We start from the raw sequence: 23,254 nt of genomic DNA on the forward strand, positions 1-23,254 counted from the left end.
TCTGATCACTGAGTTTGCGAGGAGATCCCATTAACACGATTGAGCTGGTATGTCGACTTTATTTAAAAACAGTGTTTAATATGTATGTGCATGTGTATATACACACACACATACAATAAAATCGTTTATCATGATAAATCCTGGGACAATTTATCGTCCATTAAAAAACAGTTATCGTGACAGGCCTAGTTATTTTTCTTTATTTAGAATCATTTAATAGTATAACATCAATTTTCAGTGTCGTCTGTAAAAAAACAAAAACAAAAAAGCACATCCAAACACTTTAAAACAAATTCAAGCAAAAGAGGGCCATTTCAGGGTAACATTTTCCATTTCTCCCAATATTCCTCAAATTTAGCTTCCTGGAGCCTTATGAAGAAGGTGGGTCTTTCCATTACAAAGATTTCATAGATAATATTATACGAGTCCTCTAGGGATGGGGTGTCTGACATAAGCCATTTCAGTTGCTTTTCTAGCAGCTGCAGCTGATCCCCTAAATATAGTCACCAGTTCTGTGTAGATTTTGCACCAGAAAATATTTGTGGGCAGGCCCAAAACAATTGATACTGTTTGGCTTCCTGTGAACCACAATTCCTCCAACAGCTGGAAGAGCCAAAGTGGTGAGACCTCTGAACAGGTGTGATAAAATATCTACTGAGAGTCTTCCAGCCAAACACTCTCCATGAAGCTGAACTTGATATCATCCACTGAAATTCACAGAAGTTTGACCAGACTTCTTTAATGCAACTATTGGTTTCCCTTTCCCATTTTTGTTTTATGTAGATGGTACTTGCTATTTTGGCTTCCTGAAGACCCCTATATATTCATGAGATTACTTTAAGCCCCGAATCTATTCCATAGGCGTTAATAAATGCTTTCAGTTTCCAAATACTTTTTAATCCTTTTTTTCATAAAACTGTTTCTGATGATGTACTTGAAGAAATCGAAAATAGCCATTATTATTTAGTCAGTGCAGTGTTTTTAACATCAGAAAGTTTTTCAATGTCTCTTGACTGAAGAAGGTGCAGTATGAAGAGAGGCCCTGAAGTCAAATTGGGGTCTTTAATATTGACGAGAAAATAAAACTATCACAAAAATGTGGTCTCAGTGAGTTGCAAAAATAATTAGATATTGCCAAATATTAGATATTTGCATATTTGCTCATATTTGCACTTTCCCCCTTTGTGTTAATCTTTTTTTTGTTTGCGCGTCAGTTTTGATTTCAACTAATGCCATCATGACAAACGCTAGCCAAGCTGAACCGCAGGTATTTATAGTTTGTAAGTTGACACAATCAATAACAAACGGCTGTGTAACGTTAACATTTCCTGAACTTATTTGTTTTGTTGACTTCTGTTAAGTGAATGTGTGTTCGAGGGCTTGGTTTGTGAAGGAAACATGAATTCGAGGAGATGCAACACCAGCATGTGCAGCCGTGGGAACCGTCCGGCTGTACTGTACGTTCGAACTTGCTAGCCACGTTAGCGTATTCTCCTCACAGTCCTAACTGGCTGGAAACACTGCTAAATTTAGTAACTGAAAACAAATTGGTAACACTTTACATTAAAGGTACATGATCTGCGAGTAATTAAGGCATTTGGTAATGAATAACTAATCAGAAAGTAATAAGTTAATAAGTTATACATTAACAGCCACAAGATTAAATTACTAATGCATGTACTAATGAATGAAAATGGTAATAGAGGCTTTATTTAACATCTGAATTTATCAGGAATTCATGTGTTAATGTTTGTTGTCACAAGATCCCCCTGAGACACAGTCCTCTGGAATTTTATGCCGGTCAAAGTCAACTGTAGCTTTTTTTTTCTGTAGCTCCATCTTCTCATCATCTTGTCCTTCTGCTTCATCTTGCTATGTAAGCAGCCCTTGTATTTGCCTGTCTTCATCTGTCAGGTCTTGAGTTTGTTTTTGATTTATGTTACCTTGTCTATTTCTACCTATCTAGTGACTGTTTATCTAGCTTACACTGACAAATTTTTGCGACTAGTCCTCATTTGTAACAATTGCCATAGTTTTTTCATTGTTCATTTTAATAACATGACACGTTTTAGCTCCTGTGTTGTTACACAGTGCCTCATGAGGGAATGGTTTGTCCTACAGTTAACACTGAACTCGGAAATTAGTTAATAATTGATAGGGAAAGTGTAGTGCCTTCGTGAGAAACAAACTCCTTACTACTCTTAAAACCAAAAAGGTTTACTGTAAATAAGTAAGCACCAAAACAAATATTTAAGCTACTTTACAATGAATTCAGAAATAACAGCATCTGCAAATCTGTTCTGTTTCACCACAGATAACAGCTGCATGTTTTACATGTTAGTCTAAAAAGGCACGAAAATACATACTAGCAAACACTCAGAACACTCAGACAACTAGGCAGTACAATGTGTCAACATTATATCTGCGATGTAAAGTGTGTATATAATACAGTATACGTATGCATAACTCGCCTGTAAAAGTAAGAAAAATGCTTTCATGTTGGAAATTTTTTTATTATTATTTCAATGATTTTCACTTGCTTCTTTTAAACAGTTTCATAGAGATATTCAATCAAGATTCTGTGGCCACTTGACATATAGCAGTTATCTCAGTTAGCTGTAATTTCCAGCTGTTGAAACAGTTGAGTTTCATTTCAAAATGCTGTTACTGAAAAATTTAGGTATAACACATTTTTAAAAAGAATAACATGTATAATGGGAAACACATTTTTATTTTTCTAAAGGTGGTATTTTTCAAAATAATGGTGCTATATATTCAGATTATTCACAGTTTTAATTAAATCAAATGCCTATTTTCAGTGAATAAACTAAATTTAAAAAGTTTACGTTTATGTTGTGACAGTATGAGATTGCAGTATGACATAGGTAATCATAAATTGCATGAATAGGATGAAACTAACAGAGCCTCTGGCAGAATTTTCCTGTGCCACCTTAAATGGTGCAGCGGTCACTTTCTATTGCCTGAAGCTGCGCCAATTAAGGTAGAATGGGAAAATTCGAAGAAGCTGACAAGAAGCTAAGTTCAGGTTGGTGTATGAAGGTGCAAATGTTAATCTATCATGCATATCTACACAGGTTAAAGAATGCTATAATTTACCTAGCTACAAAGCATTAACCATCATTGTAAATAAATAACAACTACTACATGAAGTTATGATTCCCTGAATAAACTATTACATGAAATAAGCTTAATATAAAACCAGAGAAAAAACAATTACATCAACAGGTTGTCTCTGCCTCACTAACCACACGCCCATATCTACACATAAACGTCATATGTATACATATACAATTTATATATTATTATATAATCTTATCAAGCTTTCTGAGTGCAATATTCATGAAATAGTATAATTTTGGACAGTATTTTTCTTAAACTGCCACTATGTAGTTTACTCCTAGCTATCATATATGATACATATCCCAGTTCAATTGAATATTAGAGCTTGTGTTTTGGCTCAGCCTGTAATTGAAGCTTAGTATTTGGGTTTTTGGAATATTCAGTTTATAGCTTTAAACAGAACTAAAGTTATCTACGAGTTACAACAGTGTAAAAAACGAGCTCTCTGAAGTTGACATATATTAGAATGTCGCCTGCAAATAATGAGATCTTATGTTCTTGACCTAGCATTTTTATGCCTGTAGTGTTCTAATCCTGAGTGATCCCTTGACTTAACGCCTCAATAAATGTAACAAACAATAATGAACTTATTCAAAAATCCTCCATGAAAAAAGGACACAGAAAACCATGTACCCTGCCTGAGAGAGGGTTACCCGGACCTACCCCTGGAGCCAGGCCTGGGGGTAGTCTTCCTTGGTGAGCGCCTGGTGGCCGGGCAGCCCACCACCCACAAGTTCCAGCATAGGAGATTGGTGCAGTGCTGTATAGGCAGTGGGAGATGGTGGGGAGGCCCTTGGCGGCATAGACCCCTGTGGCAGAAACTGGCTTTTGGTATGTGGAATGTAATCTCACTGGGGGAGGAAGGAGCCGGAGCTTGTGCGGGAGTTTGAGAGGTACCAACTAGATATAGCCCACAGTGTCGGCTCCGGAACCAAACTGCTTGATAGGGGTTGGTCCCTCTCCTACTCAGGGGTTACACAGGGTGAGAGGCACCGGGTGGGTGTGGGGATACTCATGAGTCCCCGACTGGCTGCTGTGCAGCTGGAGTTTGTCCCGGTGGATGAGAGGGTCGCCTCATTGCAAATTAAAATTGCAGAGAGGAAAACTCTGTTGTGACTGTTGTGTGTGCTTATGCACCAAACAGCAGGTCGGAGTATTCGGCCTTCTTGGAGCAAGTGGGCGGGGTTCTGGAAAGGGCCCCGGTTACAGACTCCATAGTCTTACTGGAAGACTTCAGTGCTCATATTGGCAATGATTGGGAGACCTGGAGAGGTGTGATTGGGAAGAACGACCTGCCCAATCTAAACTCGAATGGTGAATTGTTACTGGACTTCTGTGCTAGGCATGGATTGTCCATAACGAACACCAAGTCCGAGCCCAAGGATGTTCGTAAGTGTACAAGGTGCCAGAGCTCCTTGGGTCAAAGCTCAACGACTTTGTTGTCGTTTCATCTGCCTTGGGACTATATGTTATGGACACTCGGGTGAAGAGAGGTGCTGAGCTGTCAACTGATCACCATGGATCAGATGGCGGGGAAGACTGATGGTCACACCTGGTAGGCACAAGCGAATAGTGAGGGTGTGCTGGGAATGACTGTTGGAGGCCCCTGTTCAGAATGATTTTAACTCCCACCTCCGGGAGAGCTTTTCTCATGTCCTGGAGGAGGTAGGGGACATGGAGTCTGAATGGACCCTGTTCAAAACTTCTATTGTGGAAGCTGCCAGGCATAGCTGTGGCCAAAAGCTTGTTGGTGCCTGTCAGGGTGGTAACCCAAGAACCCCCTGGTGGACACTGGTGGTGAGGGAGGTCGTCAAGTTGAAGAAAGAGGACTTTAGGGACTGGATGGCCCGGAGGACTCCCGACTCAGCCGATAGGTACCGACAGGCAAAAAAGGTGGCAGCGGTGGCGGAAGCAAAATCCAGGGCGTGGGAGGAGTTTGGTGAGACCATGGAAAAAGACTTTCGGCCAGCCTCGAGGAGGTTCTGGACAACTGTCCGGCGACTCAGGAGCGGTGGGGGTGGCTTCGCCCAAGCTGTATTTGGCAGCGGTGGAGAAACTCTGACTTCAAATGAGGATATTGTCGGTCAGTGGAAGGAGCACTTTGAGGAACTTCTTAATCTGAGAGACATGCCTCCCTCACAGGAGTCAGGGCCAGAGGCTTCTGACATGTCAAGCTCCTTGGCGGACACTGAGGTAGTTGGCAAGCTCTTCAGTGGCAAGGCACCGGGGGTGGATGAGATTCGTCCGGAAATGCTTAAGGCTCTGGATGTTGTGGGGCTGTCGTGGCTGACATGCCTCTGCAATATTGCATGGACCTCGGGAACAGTACCCTTGGGCTGGCAGACCGGGGTGGTGGTCCGTATTTTTAAGAAAGGCGACCGGAGGGTGTGTGCCAACTACCAGAGTGTCATACTGCTGAGCCTCCCTGGGAAAGTCTATGCCAAGGTGCTAGAAAGGAGACTTCGACCCATAGTTGAACCTCAGATTGAGGAGGAACAATGTGGGTTCCGTCCCGGTGGTGGTACAATGGACCAACTTTTCACCCTCTCACAGATTGTTGAGGGGGCATGGGAGTTTGCCAACCCAGTCTACATGTGTTTTGTGGACTTGGAGAAGGCTTTTGGCCGTGTTCCCAGAGATATCTTGTGGGAAGTCTTCCGGGAGTATAGGGCGCCAGGGTCCTCCGGGAGTATGGGGCGCCGGAGTGAGAGCTGTGTTCGTATACTCAGCATTAAGCCAGGCTCTTTCAGTGTTAGCATTGGACCACCAGGGTTGTGCCTTGTCTCCACTCCTGTTTGTGATATTCATGGACAGGGTGTCAAGGCGGAGCTGAGGTCAGGAGGGCATTACTTGTGGAGGCAGGAGGGTGGCGTCTCTGCTATTTGCAGATGATGATTTTCTTTTGGCTGGATCACATGGATGCCTCCAGCGCTCACTGGAGTGGTTTGCAGCTGAGTGTGAAGCAGTTGGTATGTGGATCAGCACCTCCACGTCTAAGTCTATGGTCCTAGCCTGGAAAAGGATGGCATGCCCACTCCAGGTAAGGGGAAAGGACTTGCCACAGGTGGAGGAGTTTAAGTATCTCGGGGTCTTCTTCACGAGTGATGGGAAGAGGGATCGTGAGATCGCCCGCAGGCTGGGACAGGCAGCAGCAGTAATGTGGTCACTGTACCGGACATTAATGGTGAAGAGGGAGCTGAGCCATAAGGCGAAGGTCTCTGTTCACCGGTTGGTCTACATCCTGACCCTCATCTATTGTCATGAGCTGTGGGTAATGACCGAAAGAACAAGATCGTGAATACAAGCGGCGGAAATGAACTTTCTTCGCAGGGTGGCGGGCTATGCTCTACTTGATAGGGTGAGGAGCTCGGTCATCTGGGAGAAGCTTGGAGTAGAGCCGCTACTCCTCCGCATTGAGAGGAGCCATTTGAGGTGGTTCAGGCATCTGATCCGGATGCCCCCTGGACGCCTCCCGGTGGGGGTGTACCAGGCATGACCTACTGGGACAAGACCCTGGGGTCGTCCTAGGACCCCCTGAAGGGATTATATCTCCAAGTTAGCCTGGGAGTGGCTTGGGGTCCCCGGGAATGAGCTGGAGGAAGTTGTGGGGGACAGGGTCGTCTGGGATTCTCTGCTCTCCCAGCTGCTACCGTGATCCTATCTGGACTAAGCGGTTAATGATGATGATCATAATGAACTTACTGAGCAGCCTTGTCTTGTCCCTCTCTCCAGATTAAAGGTGTTTGATATGGCCCCATTTATTTTAATTCTTGCCCTTGGGTCACTGTGCAGTGCTTGAATAATTTTAATAAACATCTGTAGTACTTTATATAAAAATTCCAAATTAACCTGATCAAAAGCTTTTTCTTCATCAAGGCTCAACAATACTGTCTGAAGTTTATTTTATACTATATGATCAATGACGTAGTGTTCGATGAATATCGTTCGATGAATATTGTCCTATGTCTGCTTTTGCTGAATAAAGCCTGTCTGATCAAGACTTAATATCTTGCGGAGAATCTTTTCAATTATTTTCGCTAAGGTATGAGTAAAAAAATTATAATCTTGGTTTAAAACACTTTTTGGTTAGTAACTTCCATAGTCAAGCTTATTTTTACCCTCTTTAGGTATCAGGAAAATAATTGCTTCTCTCCAAGATGGGGGATCTGTGCCAATCTCAAGCGCATGGTTAAATGTGACCTTCATTAATGGGATCAGCAGGTCTTTCAGTTTATTATACCATTTTGAGGGAAAGCCATCCTGCTGCCTTATTGGGTTATAAATTTGAAATTGCCTTTTTAATTTCTTCATCCGTTATTGGAACAATTAGAAGCTTATTTTGTCCGTCCCTCACTTTACGTAATTTTATCAGGTCAAGAACACCTTTGATCTTTCTTTCATCTATTTTAGGCTGGCTGTAAATTAAAAAAAAAAATGTTTCAGATGATTATTGTATATCCTTTAATTTGCTGTATATAGAATTTGTTGTGGGGTCCTTTATTTTATAAATTGTGTATTCTGCTTGTTGCTTTTTTAATTTGTACGCAAATAGTTTGGTTGATTTTCTTCCTGCTTCATAGTGTCTTTGTTTTAGAAAGATCAGCTTTTGTTTGAGTAGATTTCTTTTAATTTATTCTTTTTCTCGTCAATTTCCATTTTTGTTTTTCGTTTCAATGTCTTTTTATGTAGGTTCTCTAATTCTTTTAGTTATGTTTGTAATCTATTCCGATTTTCTTTTCTCTGCTTTTTTTTTTTTTATTTGAGCTATATCTTATAATTTTCCCTCTAAGAACAGCTTTACATGCATCCCCAAGAATTGGTGGAGATATTTCCCAATTATCGTTTTTGTCCAGGTATTCTTTTATATCCATCCTTATTTACTACCTCATTTGGTTAAGAATCCCCGTATTTAGCCTCCAGAAAAGGCTATTTTTCTTTTCAGAGCCTAATATCAAGTTTGTAGTGATTGGGGTATGGTCTGATAAGTGCATGGTCCCTATATTGCAACTTATCACCCTAGACAAGTCTCTTTGAAACATAAAGAAATAGTCAATCCTGGAATAAACAGAAGGTGGGTGAGGGGAAAAAAAGGTGTAATCCCTCTTTATCGGATTCAAATCTCTCCATATATCTGAAAGTCACAATTCCTGCATTGTTAAATTTGTTCTTTGTAATTTTCTTCCCTCATGAGTAATAAGGTCTTGATGTATCCAGGGTTGAGTGGAATCTAACATTAAAATCTCATCCACAAATTAGGATTCCCTGAGCCACCAGGATTAACAAATCAAAGATCTGTTTATAAAATTTCCATTCGGATTCTGGAGAACCATAAACATTCAGGAAAGTAACTAACATACCCTGCAGATATCCCCAGACCAGCACAAAGCTCCCGTCTATACCTTTCTTTACGTAAGGGCAGTCAAAGTTTAGTTTATTTGAAATTAGAATTGCTACACCTTTCTTAGGGCCCTGGCAACAGGAAGATGAATACTGGTTAAATCTCTATCTTTTAAGTTTTTCATGTTCCAATTCTTTTAAAGATGTCTCTTGAAGGAGAGCTACATCTACTCCCTCTCTTTTCAACTTTCCTAGAACTTTGCCACTCTTAATTGGATTTGATTAATTGGATTAATTTGGATTAATTATTAATTAATGAGAAAGGGAGACCTTTTCAGGCATTAAGCTGATGCATAGTTCCATATTGTTCATTAAGAGGTGTCCTGACTTTAAAGCTGTGCTCCTGCCTTTAACATTATCTATATTGGCAATTCTAATACCATGTAGGGAAGTGGAATTGAAAATTAGCACTGACTCTCACTATTAGTTTCAGCATTGTTTAACATTCTTGGAGGTAATATCTTTCATAGCAAATGTACTTATCAAATGTCCCAACAACGAAATGCCCAGAGTCGTTCCTTGAAGCTTTGATTAGAGCTTATATTCTCCCGGTTTCTTTGTACCGTCTTTGTAGAACACTCTGAGTCTGGCTGGGAATGGAGTCAGTCTGAGGTTTCAGGGAGAGCCCCCTGTGTGCTCTTTCGATACCTAGCATTGTAGAAAAATGGGAGCTCCAATCCTTTAGTTAACAGCTCTTTCACAAAGGTAGCCATTGATGTCATGCTTTTTTCAATTCCTTCCTTTATATTCTCACATTGTCGCGCTATGAGCGCCCCTCCAAGTCAGTCACTTTAGCCTCCATTTGCACCTGAAGCCTCACCATCTCCGACAAAGCATTCTCCGATAACTGGATTCAGATGTCAGCTGCGTTGATTTGCTCCTCTCTACATTCTCGTAGCTCTTTCAGGATTAGGCCCATGTTAGCACCTCTTGTCGGTTCTGAGTCAGTGACTGGTTGCCTGGCGTCCTCCGTGTTGATATTAGCTTGTGGAAGTTCACTTTCTTCTTTGTCGTTATGTTTTTTACTCCCTTTGCTTTAGTACTTCTCACAAAAATAAATTAGAGTTAAGTGGGCAACTTTCAGTTCTTGTTGTTGGTAATTCTTGTTTTAATACTCATTTTATGCTGCCATCACCTAGCCAGCTGGACCGGAAGTTCCTGCACACATTTCAGCAAACAGCAAAATTCTTTGTAGCTGTTTAGCACCTGTCCAGCTTTTTTTAGTTATTTGAAATAGAGGGGGCAAAGCACCTCCAGATTGTCAAATAGGAGAAACACTTAACGTTTTTCTCCATTTAATTTCATACAGCAGGGAGAGAAACCAGGCCTAGTCAGTCATGCTGCCATTTTTCTAAATGGAAAGTCTTCTTTATAGGCAAAATAAAAAGTTCAGTGTTTGAAGGATGATTTTTTTTTTTTGTCATAAATATGAAGATACAGAAACCATACTGTTACCATGACTCAAAAATATGGTACGTACTGAAAAATAGGACCATTGTACTATTTCATCCCTTCTACAAATGACAGAAATACATATAGTATTGAAGAATATAGAAATCAAAAATCGAGATGCACCGAGAAATGTTTTATGATCGCATCTTGGCACCCTGAATCAAAATCTAATCGGACTGTGAAATATGTAGGGATTATTATTAGTATGTACAAATCAAGCTAAAAGGCTAGAAGGCTGTTGTTGGGGCACAAAAGACTAGCAGCGAAGCAACTCTGTTGGGATGCATTAATCTTTTAAACCCACAAATGCATTTTGTCCTTTTTCTTTCTTTTTTTTTCTGTTCTTTTTTTTTGCTCTCCAAATTCTTGGTGTCATTACTCATTACTGTTATTGCCAATACTGCACTCTTAACAATATGGTGTATCGATTTATTTTTTTTCTTCACAGAATTCTTTGCAATGCATCGATTGTAAAATGCATTGTTTACATGTCAAATTGTTATTTAAAGATGTGAATTCAGTGAATCACGATTTAAGGAAACTTATTTCGTAACTGCATGAAATACATGTAAAGTGTTGTTTTTTGTAATAGCTCCCCTCAAATGAACAGGAAATGTTTTATGATCATAAACGTAAGGCCATATGCTTACAGTTTACTGTTAATAGCATATCACTGAAGAGACACCATCTTAAATTCAGTCTATAGCCCAGATTTGTGGGTCATTTTTCAGAAGGAAAAATTATTGAATTTAGCTTTATTCAGTTTAAAGTTATTCAAGTCCAAAGTAAAGGATGACAGGTGGCTTTTCCAAGTGTCCTTCTGGTATCGCCAAGTGTCCTTTTCATTCCAATCTGCTAAAACAGCATCTAACAAGCATTTCTTTAGTAATCCAATGTGTGGGTGGGTGGGGGTGTGGGTGTGTGTATGTATATGTATATACACACACATGCCCATCAAACAACCCATACATTGTATTATTGAAGAAATGCATGTTAGATGCTGCAGCGTATGTATGTCAAGTCAAGTTAAAGTTTATTTATATAGTGCTTTTTACAACAGGTGTTGTCACAAAGCAGCTTTACAGAAAAATCCTGGTCCAAGCCCCCATGAGCAAGCCAGTGGCAACAGTGGCAAGGAAAAACTCCCTAAGAGCAAGAGGAAGAAACCCTTGTATCTCCATTTTTGACATTTTTCAGTTATTGACATAATTTGAAAATACTTGTTGCCCTTTACATTGCATGTAAATTTCATGATAAATGGACTAAAACAAATGACCCAAAATGACTTGGAAAAAAGTCTGGTTCCATTGACTTACATTAAAAGTAAAGCATGTTTTTTCCTTCTCCTGTGTTTTGTTTGGAGGTATGAGGGTTTTCTTCTGACAACAACGATATGTATGTGTGTGTGTGTGTGTGTGTGTGTGTTTGTGTGTATATATGTGTGTGTGTGTGTGTATATGTGTATATATATATATATATATATATGTGTGTATATATATATATATATATATATATATATGTGTGTATATATATATATATATATATATGTATATATATATATATATATATATATATATATATGTATATATGTGTATGTGTATATATATATGTATGTATATGTATGTATGTATGTATGTATGTATATATATATATATATATGGGTGTGTGTGTGTGTGCGTATACAGTGGAGCAAATAAGTATTTGATCCCCCCACTGACTTTTAGTTTTAATACAAAAAAATAAATGAAACGTCTCATAATTTTATGCCAGCTTTATTTTAACAGTGACACATACAATATCAAAAGAAAAACTGAGAAAATTACATGAAATGAGAAATAAAAATTAATTTGAACTTCATTGAAGGAAATAAGTATTTGACCCCCTAGTAAAACATCATTTTATACTTGGTGGCAAAACCCTTGTTGGCAAGCACAGCAGTCAGACGTTTCTTGTAGTTTTTTATAAGGTTTGCACACACTTCAGGAATAATTTTGGCCCACTCCTCTCTGCAGATCATCTCCAAATCCTTAAGGTTTTTAGGCATGCATTTGGAAACGCGAAGCTCCCATAGATTTTCTATGGGATTGAGGTCAGGAGACTGGCTAGGCCATTCCATGACCTTGATATGCTTCTTATGGAGCCACTCCTTTGTTTCCTTGGCTGTATGTTTTGGGTCGTTGTTGTGCTGGAAGACCCATCCACGACCCATTTTCAGTGCCCTGGCGGAGGCAAGGAGGTTGTCACCCAGGATTTTGCGATACATGGCCCCGTTCATCTTCCCGTCGATGCGGTGAAGTTGGCCTGTGCCCTTAGAAGAAAAGCACCCCCAAAACATAATACTTCCACCACCATGCTTGATGGTGGGGATGGTGTTCTTAGGGTCATATTCTGTATTTTTCTTCCTCCAAACACGTCGAGTTGAGTTGAGGCCAAAGAGCTCAATTTTGGTCTCATCTGACCACAGCACCTTCTCCTAGTCTCTCTCTGAGTCATTAATATGTTCATTGGCAAACTTGAGGAGGGCCTGGACGTGAGCCTTCTTGAGCAGAGGAACCTGGCGTGCACTGCAGGATTTTAAACCATTACGTCTCAGTGTATTACCAATGGTTTTTTTGGAGACTGTGGTCCCAGCTGCCTTGAGATCATTAACTAGCTCCTCCCATGTAGTTCTTGGCTGATTTTTAGCCTTTCAATGAGACTCCACGAGGTGATATCTTGCATGGAGCTCCAGGCCTAGGTCGATTGACAGTAATGTTGTACTTCTTCCACTTCCGAATAATTGCACCAACAGTTGTCACCTTCTCATCCAGCTTCTTACTTATGGCTTTGTAGCCCATTCCAGCCTTGTATAGGTCAACAGTTTTGTCCCTGACATCTTTAGACAGCTCTTTAGTCTTGCCCATGGTGGAGATGTTGGAGTGTCACGTTGGAGTCTGTTGGCAGGTGGCCTTTTATACAGGTGACAATTTGGGACAGGTGTCTCTCATGCAGGTAACGACTTCACTGAGATTAGGGTGTGTCAGTGGTCTGTGGGAGCCAACATTATTCATGGTTTTTACGGGATCAAATACTTATTTCCCTCAATGAAATGCAAATTATTTTTTATTTAAATATTATTTAATTTTCTAGATTTTCTTTTTGATATTCCATCTCTCACTGTTAAAATGAAGCTACCATAAAAATCATAGACTGTTTAATTATTTGTCAGAGCACAAACTTTTGAAGTCAGTGGGGGATCAAATACTTATTTCCTCCACTGTGTGTGTGTGTGTGTGTGTGTGTGTGTGTGTGTGTGTGTATATATATAATATATACATACACACACACACACACACACACACACACACACGTGTGTATATATATCCTAATTTCCCGATTTCTTATTCTTTTGCATATTTGTCACACTTAAATATTTCAGATCACCAAACAAATTTAAATATTAGACAAAGATAACACAAGTAAAAAACAAAATGCAGTTTGTAAATGAAGATCTTTATTATTAAGGGAAAAAGAAATCCAAACCTACAGGGCCCTGTGTGAAAAAGTGATTTCCCTCTAAACCTAATAACTGGTTGGGCCTCCCTTAGCAGCACCCCTGCAATCAAGCATTTGCGATAACTGACAATGAGTCTTTTACAGAGCTGTGGAGGAATTTTGGCCCACTCATCTTTGCAGAATTGTTGTAATTCAGCCACATTAGAGGGTTTCCGAGCATGAACTGCCTTTTTAAGGTCATGCCACAGCATCTCAATCGGATTCAGGTCAAGACTTTGACTAGGCCTCTCAAGTGTTAATTTTGTTTTTCCTAAGCCATTCAGAGGTGGACTTGCTGGTGTGTTTTCGATCATTGTCCTGCTGCAGAACCCAAGTGCGCTTCAGCTTGAGGTCACGAACAGATGGCCGGACATTCTCCTTCAGGATTTTTTGGTAGACAGCAGAATTCTTGGTTCCATTTACCACAGCAAGTCTTCCAGGTCCTGAAGCAGCAAAACAGCCCCAGACCATCACACTACCACCACCATATTTTACTGTTGGTATGATGTTCCTTTTCTGAAATGCTATGTTACTCCTACGCCAGATGTAATGGGACATACACCTTCCAAAAAGTTCAACTTTAGTCTCGTCAGTCCACAGAGTATTCTCCCAAAAGTCTTGGGGATCATCAAGATGTTTTCTGGCAAAACTGAGATGAGCCTTTATGTTCTTTTTGCTCAGCAGTGGTTTTCATCTTGGAACTCTGCCATGCAGGCCATTTTTGCCCAGTCTCTTTCTTATGGTGGAGTCATGAACACTGGCCTTAGCTGAGGCAAGTGAGGCCTGTAGTTCTTTGGATGTTGTTGTGGGGTCTTTTGTGACCTCTTGGATGAGTCGTCGCTGTGCTCTTGGGGTAATTTTGGTCGGCCAGCCACTCCTGGGAAGGTTCACCACTGTTCCATGTTTTTGCCATTTGTGGGTAATGGCTCTCACTGTGGTTCGCTGGAGTCCCAAAGCCTTAAATTTATAAATGGCTATATATATATATATATATATATATATATATACATAACCTTTCCAGACTGATAGATCTCAATTACTTTGTTTCTTATTTGTTCCTGAATTTCTTTGGATCGCAGCATGATTTCTAGCTTTTGAGGATCTTTTGGTCCTGTAGGTTTGGATTTCTTTTTCCCTTAATAATAAAGGCGTTCATTTATAAACTGCATTTTGTGTTTACTTGTGTTATCTTTGTCTAATATTTAAATTTGTTTGGTCATCTGAAACATTTAAGTGTGACAATCATGCAAAAGAATAAGAAATCAGGAAGGGGGCAAACACTTTTTCACACCACTGTGTATCCATTGCTGGAAAATGAGTATTCCAAAAATGTATGTATACATGACATAACTCAGCAACTGTCAAAGTCAGAAGCTCAGCAACTATGTCAGATGCTCAAACCTATTTCCATTCAAGATGACTCCATTCCTGAAGGCAGTCTTCATCGGTATCAATGGGACACATTATTATACAAACATCTCTCTCTTCTAATAATAATCTCCCAATAGCGTCCTGTGGAGCAGCAGTGCTGTTATCAGGCTCCTCTGCTATATGTGTGCACAGAGTTATGAAAAAGGGAGTTTGCTGATGTTCATTACTATAAGAATAATGCGTGGAGGCAGAAAATCATAGTCTGTGACAGAACTGATAATACTTGCTCACAAGATGCTCCTCTCCTCTTCTTCAGCGCACGTCTCCCTTCTGTGCGCTGCATCACCAAAAGAGGAACGATTCACGAGCACACTCACAGTTTCTAATTTGAATTCTTTTGCTTTTGAAAGACTTAGTAAATCTATATTTTTTTGCATGCTGTTGCTAAAACCTAACCAGAAAAAACATGCTGCTGTTTTAAAGGTTGTGGTTGACTGGAAACCATCTTGCCATTTGATGCTCAATAAAGCAAAGGCCTTTTCCTTCCTTCCACAAGAACTCAGCAGCTGAAGTCTTTTTCATTCCTTTTTATCCTTTCACATTTTTGTTGATATTCTTTGATTCTTTTAATTCTTTTTGAAGACTTCAGATTATAGACAATTATTAGGGCAATAGTATAGACAAAATTAGTTACTTATAAATGTCCCAGACACTGGGCAAAAAGATAGAGCTCTTGACAGCGACAGGTCTAGAGTCTCAGGCATGGTGTCATGAAAGGTAAAGGCCTGGTCTTTACGGTCATATAAGGCATGACGTCAGTGCATCAACGCTTCCCATTTTTTCCCTGACGTTTCAAAATAAGAGACCCATTCTAACAGCTCATGACCTATTTGAATAGGAAGGTTGTAGATGCAAATCGGGTTTTCAGAAGGATCTCAGGAAGTCAGTACCATCAAGTTTACATGTATAAGATGCGTAACAAACAAATGAAGTAAAAGAAAAAAAATTCTATTAAAAATGAATGGTTATGAATGGCATGTTACTATTATCATGTGTATGTTCATGATCCTAAGAATCGTTCTTTCATTTGATATGATTTGTACACATTGATTGAAGTTTAATTTTGTTAACTATAATATTTGTAAATGTAATTCATAGTTTGTAGTGAGATATATCTAAATAAAATTTGGCTTCAAATAAGCCATCTTAAAAATTGACATAACTCATCTGTTTGCATTACAGCTTTCAAATGACACCCACCTTCTGAATGTAGCTTATGAAATATGAAAGTTACAGAAGTAAAGATAATGGCAAAGTATGTTTTGGAACTACCAGTGGTTCCATGGAGTTCAAATGCATGTGATATTCTTATTCAACTTCTGCATGTTACAGCATGTGAGTGGCTCAGGCAGAGTTGCTAACCATGGATGCTAAGGATGGAGGGAACACACACCAGTATTATTAGTATTAGTGTTATTAGTATTGTAGTATTTTTATATTGGACACTACAGGTTCTGTTTTGTCTGTTCCAACTTATTAAATTGTGATTTTTTGCTATATCACCCACCCCTAGTTTGAGTAGCTTCATTTTGTTTTTGCCTTGCATTACATTGACTGAAAATGGGACAGCCTTTTAAGATCTTATCTTTTTAATCTCAGAAAGATGACCCTGCCAAGACTAACCCTCGTTTCTGGGATGAGCTCTTTTTGATGAAGGTATGTTGTATCTAAACAATATCAAATATTGTCGACCTGAGTTTTAAGCCTCTTACTTTCAGTGTTGCTTTCAATGTTATCAGTTATTCATTCTGAAAAGTAATTTATAACATTCTATGTTGGTTTACCTGAGCACTGTACAATGTCTTAACACTAATAGCCATTCTGTTTTGCATATTCACCAGGTAAACTTGGAATATCTGGAGGGAAAGCTGGCATCTCTGGATGGAGATGAAGTGGTGATGATAAAGGAAAACATCAATAGTCTGTTCCACCATTGTGTACAGGCTTTAGAAGAAGAGCACCAGATCAAAGTAGTCAATGCTCTGCAGGTAGGGATGTGCTCAGATATGGTAATATGGCACAGGAATTGCATTAAAACACATTTTCCACCATAGCTGTTGGGGATTAGCCTTGGCTGTAATTTGTAACAATGGTTTTATGGAAATAGTCAAATAATGAGCTGTCTAGATACATCTATTTCATGCTGCTATCTCCCTGTCAGTGAGTGTACAGTACATTATGGATGTCTTCCTAATGTTGTGGCTCACAGTGCTTGTGACAGCATAGTGATTGCATATTATATAACATCTCGCACACAGAAGATAAAACATTTGAGTCCTTGTCAAGGCAATTATGCCACACTACCATACCAATAACAGTTTTTGAGCTAGGTTCCATATTGTGGTACATTCTTTTATCAATAGCTATGTTTCCATCCAAAAGATTTTTCAACAATTCAAAAAGTTTGTTGATGTATGTTATGGAAATGGAAATTGTCAGCAGTATTTTTGGATGTTGAGAAAAGGCTACAGCTTTTCTAAATGGAAAGTGCTCAAACACCACTATATAGCAGAGAAACATGATCTCTTTCTTACAGTAGTAAGTCAGTTAAATACCTTTGTTAGTAGGTTATGGGGAAGTCCAGGAATACCAAAGGTGCACAGTTTGTGGCATACATAAAATTAGAGATGTCAGCTTTTTAAAAAAGTATATGCAACAACATTTTTTTTTAACTCCTGCAGTTTTCACAGAAAGTTGCTATTGTAAGTTACTTGTTACTTTGAATAGGCAATTTCAGTTGCTCAGATTAGATTTGTATTGCTGAGGTTTCCAAAACCCCAAAGTTTATTTTATTTTAATTTAGTCAGACTCTGTATTTTGTAAATACATTATCATAAATTACCTTATCCCCCCAGAATTCTGTTCTGTCACAGTTTTCGCGGTTACTTTGCAATGTGTTGGAGAGTCTCTTAATATTAAAAAAAAAGTTTTAATCATAACGTAAAGTAACATACACAGATGTGTGTTTATTGGGTAAGATGCCCAATATAAAATTGGAGTACTCCAACTATTTTACAATAAAAATGCAAGTAGTTTTGTCTTATATGTGGGCTTATTATGGGCTTTTCCCTAAACAAAAATTTATTTTGGCTTGTTTCGAAACACGGTTGTTTAATGTTCATCATTGTCATTATTGTTTTCTCAGTACTGGGAGTTGTCTGGCTTAGAGTCAAATTCCAGTTGATTGGGCTGATCAGACTGATCCTCCTCCTCTATAAATTTGACATTTCCATTGCTTCTACTGAGTTATGTGGATTCTAGTGCTGCAGTACTAGACAATATAGCATGTAACTTAGCACTGTTTTCCACTCAAATATGCCCAATAGTGAGAGCCACCCAAGTATATTTTGTTGTGTTTTAGTAGCTTAGTTAGTAGCTTTCCGTTAATTCAAGGTACTGTTTGGTCAAACCTGGTCTTTTACACAGACCTCCATTGATTTATCCCATGACATGGATTCTCAGAAGAAAAAAAAACAGTGCTTGCAAAAAAAGAATTCATTATTCTGTTGAAAACCTTTAAAGCAAACGTTTTCTTTTTCTTCCTCACTGCCATCTTTTCTGCCTTCTTCTTTGCTGCCTTCTTCACAGCCCTTCTTCTGCTTCTTCTTCTTCTTCTTCTTCTTCTTCTTTTTCTTTGCTGCTACCTTCACCTTCTTTGCTGACACTTTCTTCTTGCCCCAGCTTCTTTTTCGTCTTCTTCTTGGACGCCACCTTTTTCTTCACCTTTGCTGTTTTCTTCTCCTTCTTCAACATTTTTTTGCTGCCTTCTCCTTCTTATTCACCATCTTCATCTTCTGCACGGTCACCTTTGCCGACTTCATTACCTCTTCTTCTTCCTCACCGGCATTTCTCTTTTGCCTTTGCCTTCTGAGCTAATAGCTCAAGTACGCTAGCTCATTTGTGAATACATTTGTGAACTAGGTTTTTCACTTTTTGCTTGTCACACAACTGGCATCAAAATATTCAATAGGAACTGAGCCTCAATAATTATCAAAAACATGCTGACATTTAAAAACAGATTGGCTGTCATATGCTAATTAACCTTTCAAGATTGGAGTGAAGTTTATGTAGACAGCAATTACTTACGAATGCATTATCCGATTCTGATTAAACTTCATAGGCTGCTGTGATGGTCACTGCTGAGGTCCTCTTTGGTTTTGCCACATCCATATGTTGTATCATGCTGAATTTTTGCCGACTTTATCTTTGATGTAGATTATAAGTGGGTCTGTAAGGATGATAGCTTGAAAATTATGGCCTTCCTCAGCAATTAAAATTTGATCATGCGTTTGATATTGACCAATTTTAATTAAACTTTAGTGGTATATCCATGAAGGAACTTTCTATCAGCCTGTTAAACTTCAAAAGAATTGGCCACTGGGACGTGCTGCTCAAGTTTTTAACAGTTAAATCCAGTATACTCTGTTCTGTTTTTAACTTGACATGAAACTGGATTTCGGTAATTCCTTACAGTGAGGCTTGCATCTTTACAAAAAAGTGCAAATGTTTCTTCACTGTCATTAATTTTTTTAAAACACTTTTCAAAGTAGTCCAAAAATTCATAACTGATCATTACAAAATTGGTCTTGAAATAATCTGTGGCATCAATAGGTAAATAATTAGCAAAAAAAATCTGCATATCAGTCAGATGCCAGAAAATTAGGTTTTGTGATTTTGAATCTGATCAACAATATCCTTCTGAACTTTGCCTGATACATGACAAATGAACTCCAGTATTTGGAGGTCTAGCACACATGGCAGGTGCGTTTGGCATTGTCAGTCCATGTATGTCCAAACTGTATGTAGTAACATAGTAATAGACGTGGAAACAGAACTTAGTGAGGCATTTTACATGTTCTATTGGGGATCAACAGTCTCTCGAGGGATGTAAAGCTTCAGCACGCTCGAGACAGACTTCAATACAAACACGGCTGCCCTTTCACGGCTTCTCTGTCTCATTGTCTACCAACATGCGCACGCCAGCGGAGCAGGAGGAAGCGCAAGTGGGGCAGATGTGCCGGGGTATTGTGCAGGACGAGGAAAAGGCGCTTCAACCTTCTGATTCGTAGTATTCTGCTCGCAAATATTCACTCGTTGGAAAACAAAACACAGGAACTGAACGCATGGATCAAGTTTCAGCGTGACATCGAGAGCTGCTGCGTTTTAGCGCTCACTTGATGGGGGACAGTGAACTCTCAGTGCATAACAGATATAGCGGTTCTAGCCGGTCACTGGTCTCCAGACTTGAGGCTGGCCAAAAGGAGCTACAGGGACAGAATGGAATCTAACTATCTTGGCTCTGGTCTCAGATGTATGTGCAGTGCACTGCACTGACTACAGTGACTACAAAGGAGGTATGATCTGTGAAAGGGGCTCGTCGTCTTCACTTGCAGATGAGCTAAATGCACATTATGCTCGTTTTGAGGCAACTAACCTCCCCTGCTCAAAAAACAATTCACCTGTCTGAGGTGGTGAGATCTTTCAATCCTTTAGGGCAGTTAACCCACACAAGGCACCTGGTCCTGACAGCATCCACAGTGGTGTACTTGGAGCATGTGCCAACCAACCGCCTGAGGTTTTCACTGATATCTTTAACCTCTTGGGATTGAAGTCTCATCTCTGCAACTGGATACTGGACTTCCTGGCAAGCAGAGCCCAGGTGGTGAAAGTTGGGAACAGCTTCTCTTCCACACTCTAAGCACAGGGGTTGATGGTTAATTGTGTTTTAAACTATTCTTTATGGTCAGAACATGACAAACACTTGCCGAACACCAGAATCTGTCATGGTTTCATGGGAGAAAGTTATTTTTAGCTAGGCAATGTGGTTACAAGTTTTAAACTGTTTAGTTTCTCGCCAGCGTCAGGTTAGTATGAACAGCAAACATTAGCTGACTTGGTACATTGATGATGGTTCATACTGCTTTACTCCCATCACTCCCACTACATCTGTCAGAGCATATCACAGTATTTAAACGCAAACTAGTAGACATTTTGATTTGTCTATGCTGTCATAGCAGTTTGAGGGGTGAAAGAACCACAATATATCTGATGCTCACTGTATAAAAGACAGACCTCAATGGCATTAACTACAGTGTGATTTTCCTGAACCAGTCAAACAACATCCTCCTATTAGGTCTGTTTAACCTGAAATCAGAGCTTTTTTTTATCTTGTTTGATCACTGTAGTTCACTACAGTAATATCAGTTTGGCTGTGCTGTGCGACTGACACACAGACCACTTCGGCTGTAGTTGTGCGAGACAGACGTTATTTAACTGTTAAAGCTTGTTAGGATGTTAGGAAAGAAGTGAGTTCTCTCTAAGCCAGTAACCTGCCATTTATCTTGTCATTCTCACTTGGTCACAGGAGAACAGATCCCAGATCGCTCCACTTGAATAAGGAAGGTAATACCGTATGTTTCGGATTTTTTTGAGTAGTCTGTTGGTTTTTAACCCTTTTGTTGCCAAAGGAAGGCTAAAGCAGAGAGCTAATAGCAGGTTGTACAGTGTTTAAGGCTGTGTTTTGAGCTGTCTTTCTGGGTTGTGTGATGTTAGAGCTGGTTTCTCTCACTTTAACTAGTGATGGTGGCACAGCTTGATGATGTCATGCTTGCTAGTTAGGGGCGGGTCTGCTAAATGTCCTGATATGTAGATCATGTTTGTACCTTAAACTGTTATGAAGGCTAGAAGTGACCTACCATTTTGCCCGCATACGGGCTCCAGGTCATAAAGGTTAAATGTACAACGATTCTGTCTGGTAAACCTCCAACAACATTAACTCCTGTAACTGGTTGAATTTTTCACCATTTAACAAAAAGTACTCCTTTCTCTTGAGCAAATTCTACATAAGTATGACTTTTTTTTCGCATGAGCTTGGAATTTTTTTTTAGGAACTAACTCCTGTGTTTGCAAAACAGCAGGTTTTTCAGCATTGTAATTTCTGTACTTACTCTAATCAACAGGTAAAGCAGTAAAAGCTTCCTAAGCTTTTCCTATTAATTTATGCTGCAGTAACAAAAAACGAATGTCTTGTGACTACTGTAAAGCCATAGAAACAATCATTGCCAGCTGCAACTCCAGCTCATGTATCTGAAGGAGTATTATTTTGTCCTGCTCAACCTTAAGTTCCTACTCCTTGAGTTAGATCAGGGCTCGTGTCACTGATGTGTCATTTAGCAGGATCCATGCTTGTGCCCCTGAGTTCTTCCAACACCTAAGGCAACTCCTGCAACTGACTTAGGATCGCTCTGCAGTACCCAGCTCTCCATCAAGTGTTTAAACAAAAGAGCTTGTTATCGTGCTTGTTTTTGTTTTGTATCATGCACATTTTTGGGAATAAAAATGCAATAATAGTCAGCCAAGACATACAAAACAGCTTTAGTGCATTTCTCAAGAGTGGCTGCAGAGGGTGAAAGAGCAAATGCAGTTACATCAACACATAACCACTGCACACTCCCAAGAAAAAAACGCCAGCCCTAAAAATACAAAAGAGATAAAAAACAAAACTCCCAAGACAACCACACAGCGAATATGCCAAAAATCAAATAATGCCTAATTTATGTGATGACCTCTAAGGTCTAGGGGTTAAACAAAGAGGTCATACATAAAAAGCTGCCAGACCAAATCACCATAAATCCAGATGAGATGGCCAAAATTTTAAGTTATTTCTTTTGTTTGGCATTCTTGAATAGCCATTCTTTCAGGAAAAGGGGAATAGCTGTTGATGTTGGCCATCTAATATTTAGATGCAGTTTATAAAGATTGAACAAGAGAAGGAAATGGCTGAAAAATCAACTACTCTCTCTATCTCCCTGCACCAAACCAGGAGAAAAGTAGTAAAAAACAAAACAGGGCACTCACCCCTTACTTTTGAAATACAAGTACATCGCACAAATAGCTCTAACTCAAACACTTCCACTTGTTACTACGGATAGGTAATCCTCAAATTCTGTCCTAACTAAATTGCTTGGCAGCGCCATAACATGCAAAAAAGTCATGCAGCCGAAGATTGTCCGATTGATATGAGATTTTGCATGCTGCTGTTGTGTACCATCCTAGTACGTGTTCTGTGAGGCTGATTTCATATTTGAAAAATCATGGCTGCCGTTAGCCTACCAGATTTTGTCAGCTTTGTTAGTGTTTTCGTTAAATGTATTCTTCCTTCTATCATCAACTGTTTGACAGTAGTTTTTGAACTGTTAGAAGTTTGATCCTAACATTTCAAAATTAAGAAATCATCTGTGGCGTCAGGAGGCCTGTAATTTTCAAAAACGTTGGCTTTGCCGTTATTTTCTGTTGCCTG

At 39.5% G+C, this 23,254-nt stretch overlaps 1 protein-coding gene across 4 annotated transcripts in view; it reads left to right on the forward strand.

The window, feature by feature from the left end:
* armh3 (armadillo like helical domain containing 3) overlaps positions 1–23,254 on the forward strand; it is a 132,778-nt gene that overhangs the window by 8,700 nt on the left and 100,824 nt on the right. For all 4 annotated transcript variants that reach the window (XM_036586951.1, XM_036586954.1, XM_036586952.1 and 1 more), the window contains exons 3-4: positions 16,555–16,611; positions 16,797–16,943. In XM_036586951.1, coding sequence (XP_036442844.1) covers positions 16,555–16,611; positions 16,797–16,943 — 204 coding nt within the window. The remainder of the gene's footprint in view (positions 1–16,554; positions 16,612–16,796; positions 16,944–23,254) is intronic.

This window comes from Colossoma macropomum, unplaced genomic scaffold, assembly GCF_904425465.1.
Source record: "Colossoma macropomum unplaced genomic scaffold, Colossoma_macropomum, whole genome shotgun sequence".
Classification (NCBI taxonomy): domain Eukaryota; kingdom Metazoa; phylum Chordata; class Actinopteri; order Characiformes; family Serrasalmidae; genus Colossoma; species Colossoma macropomum.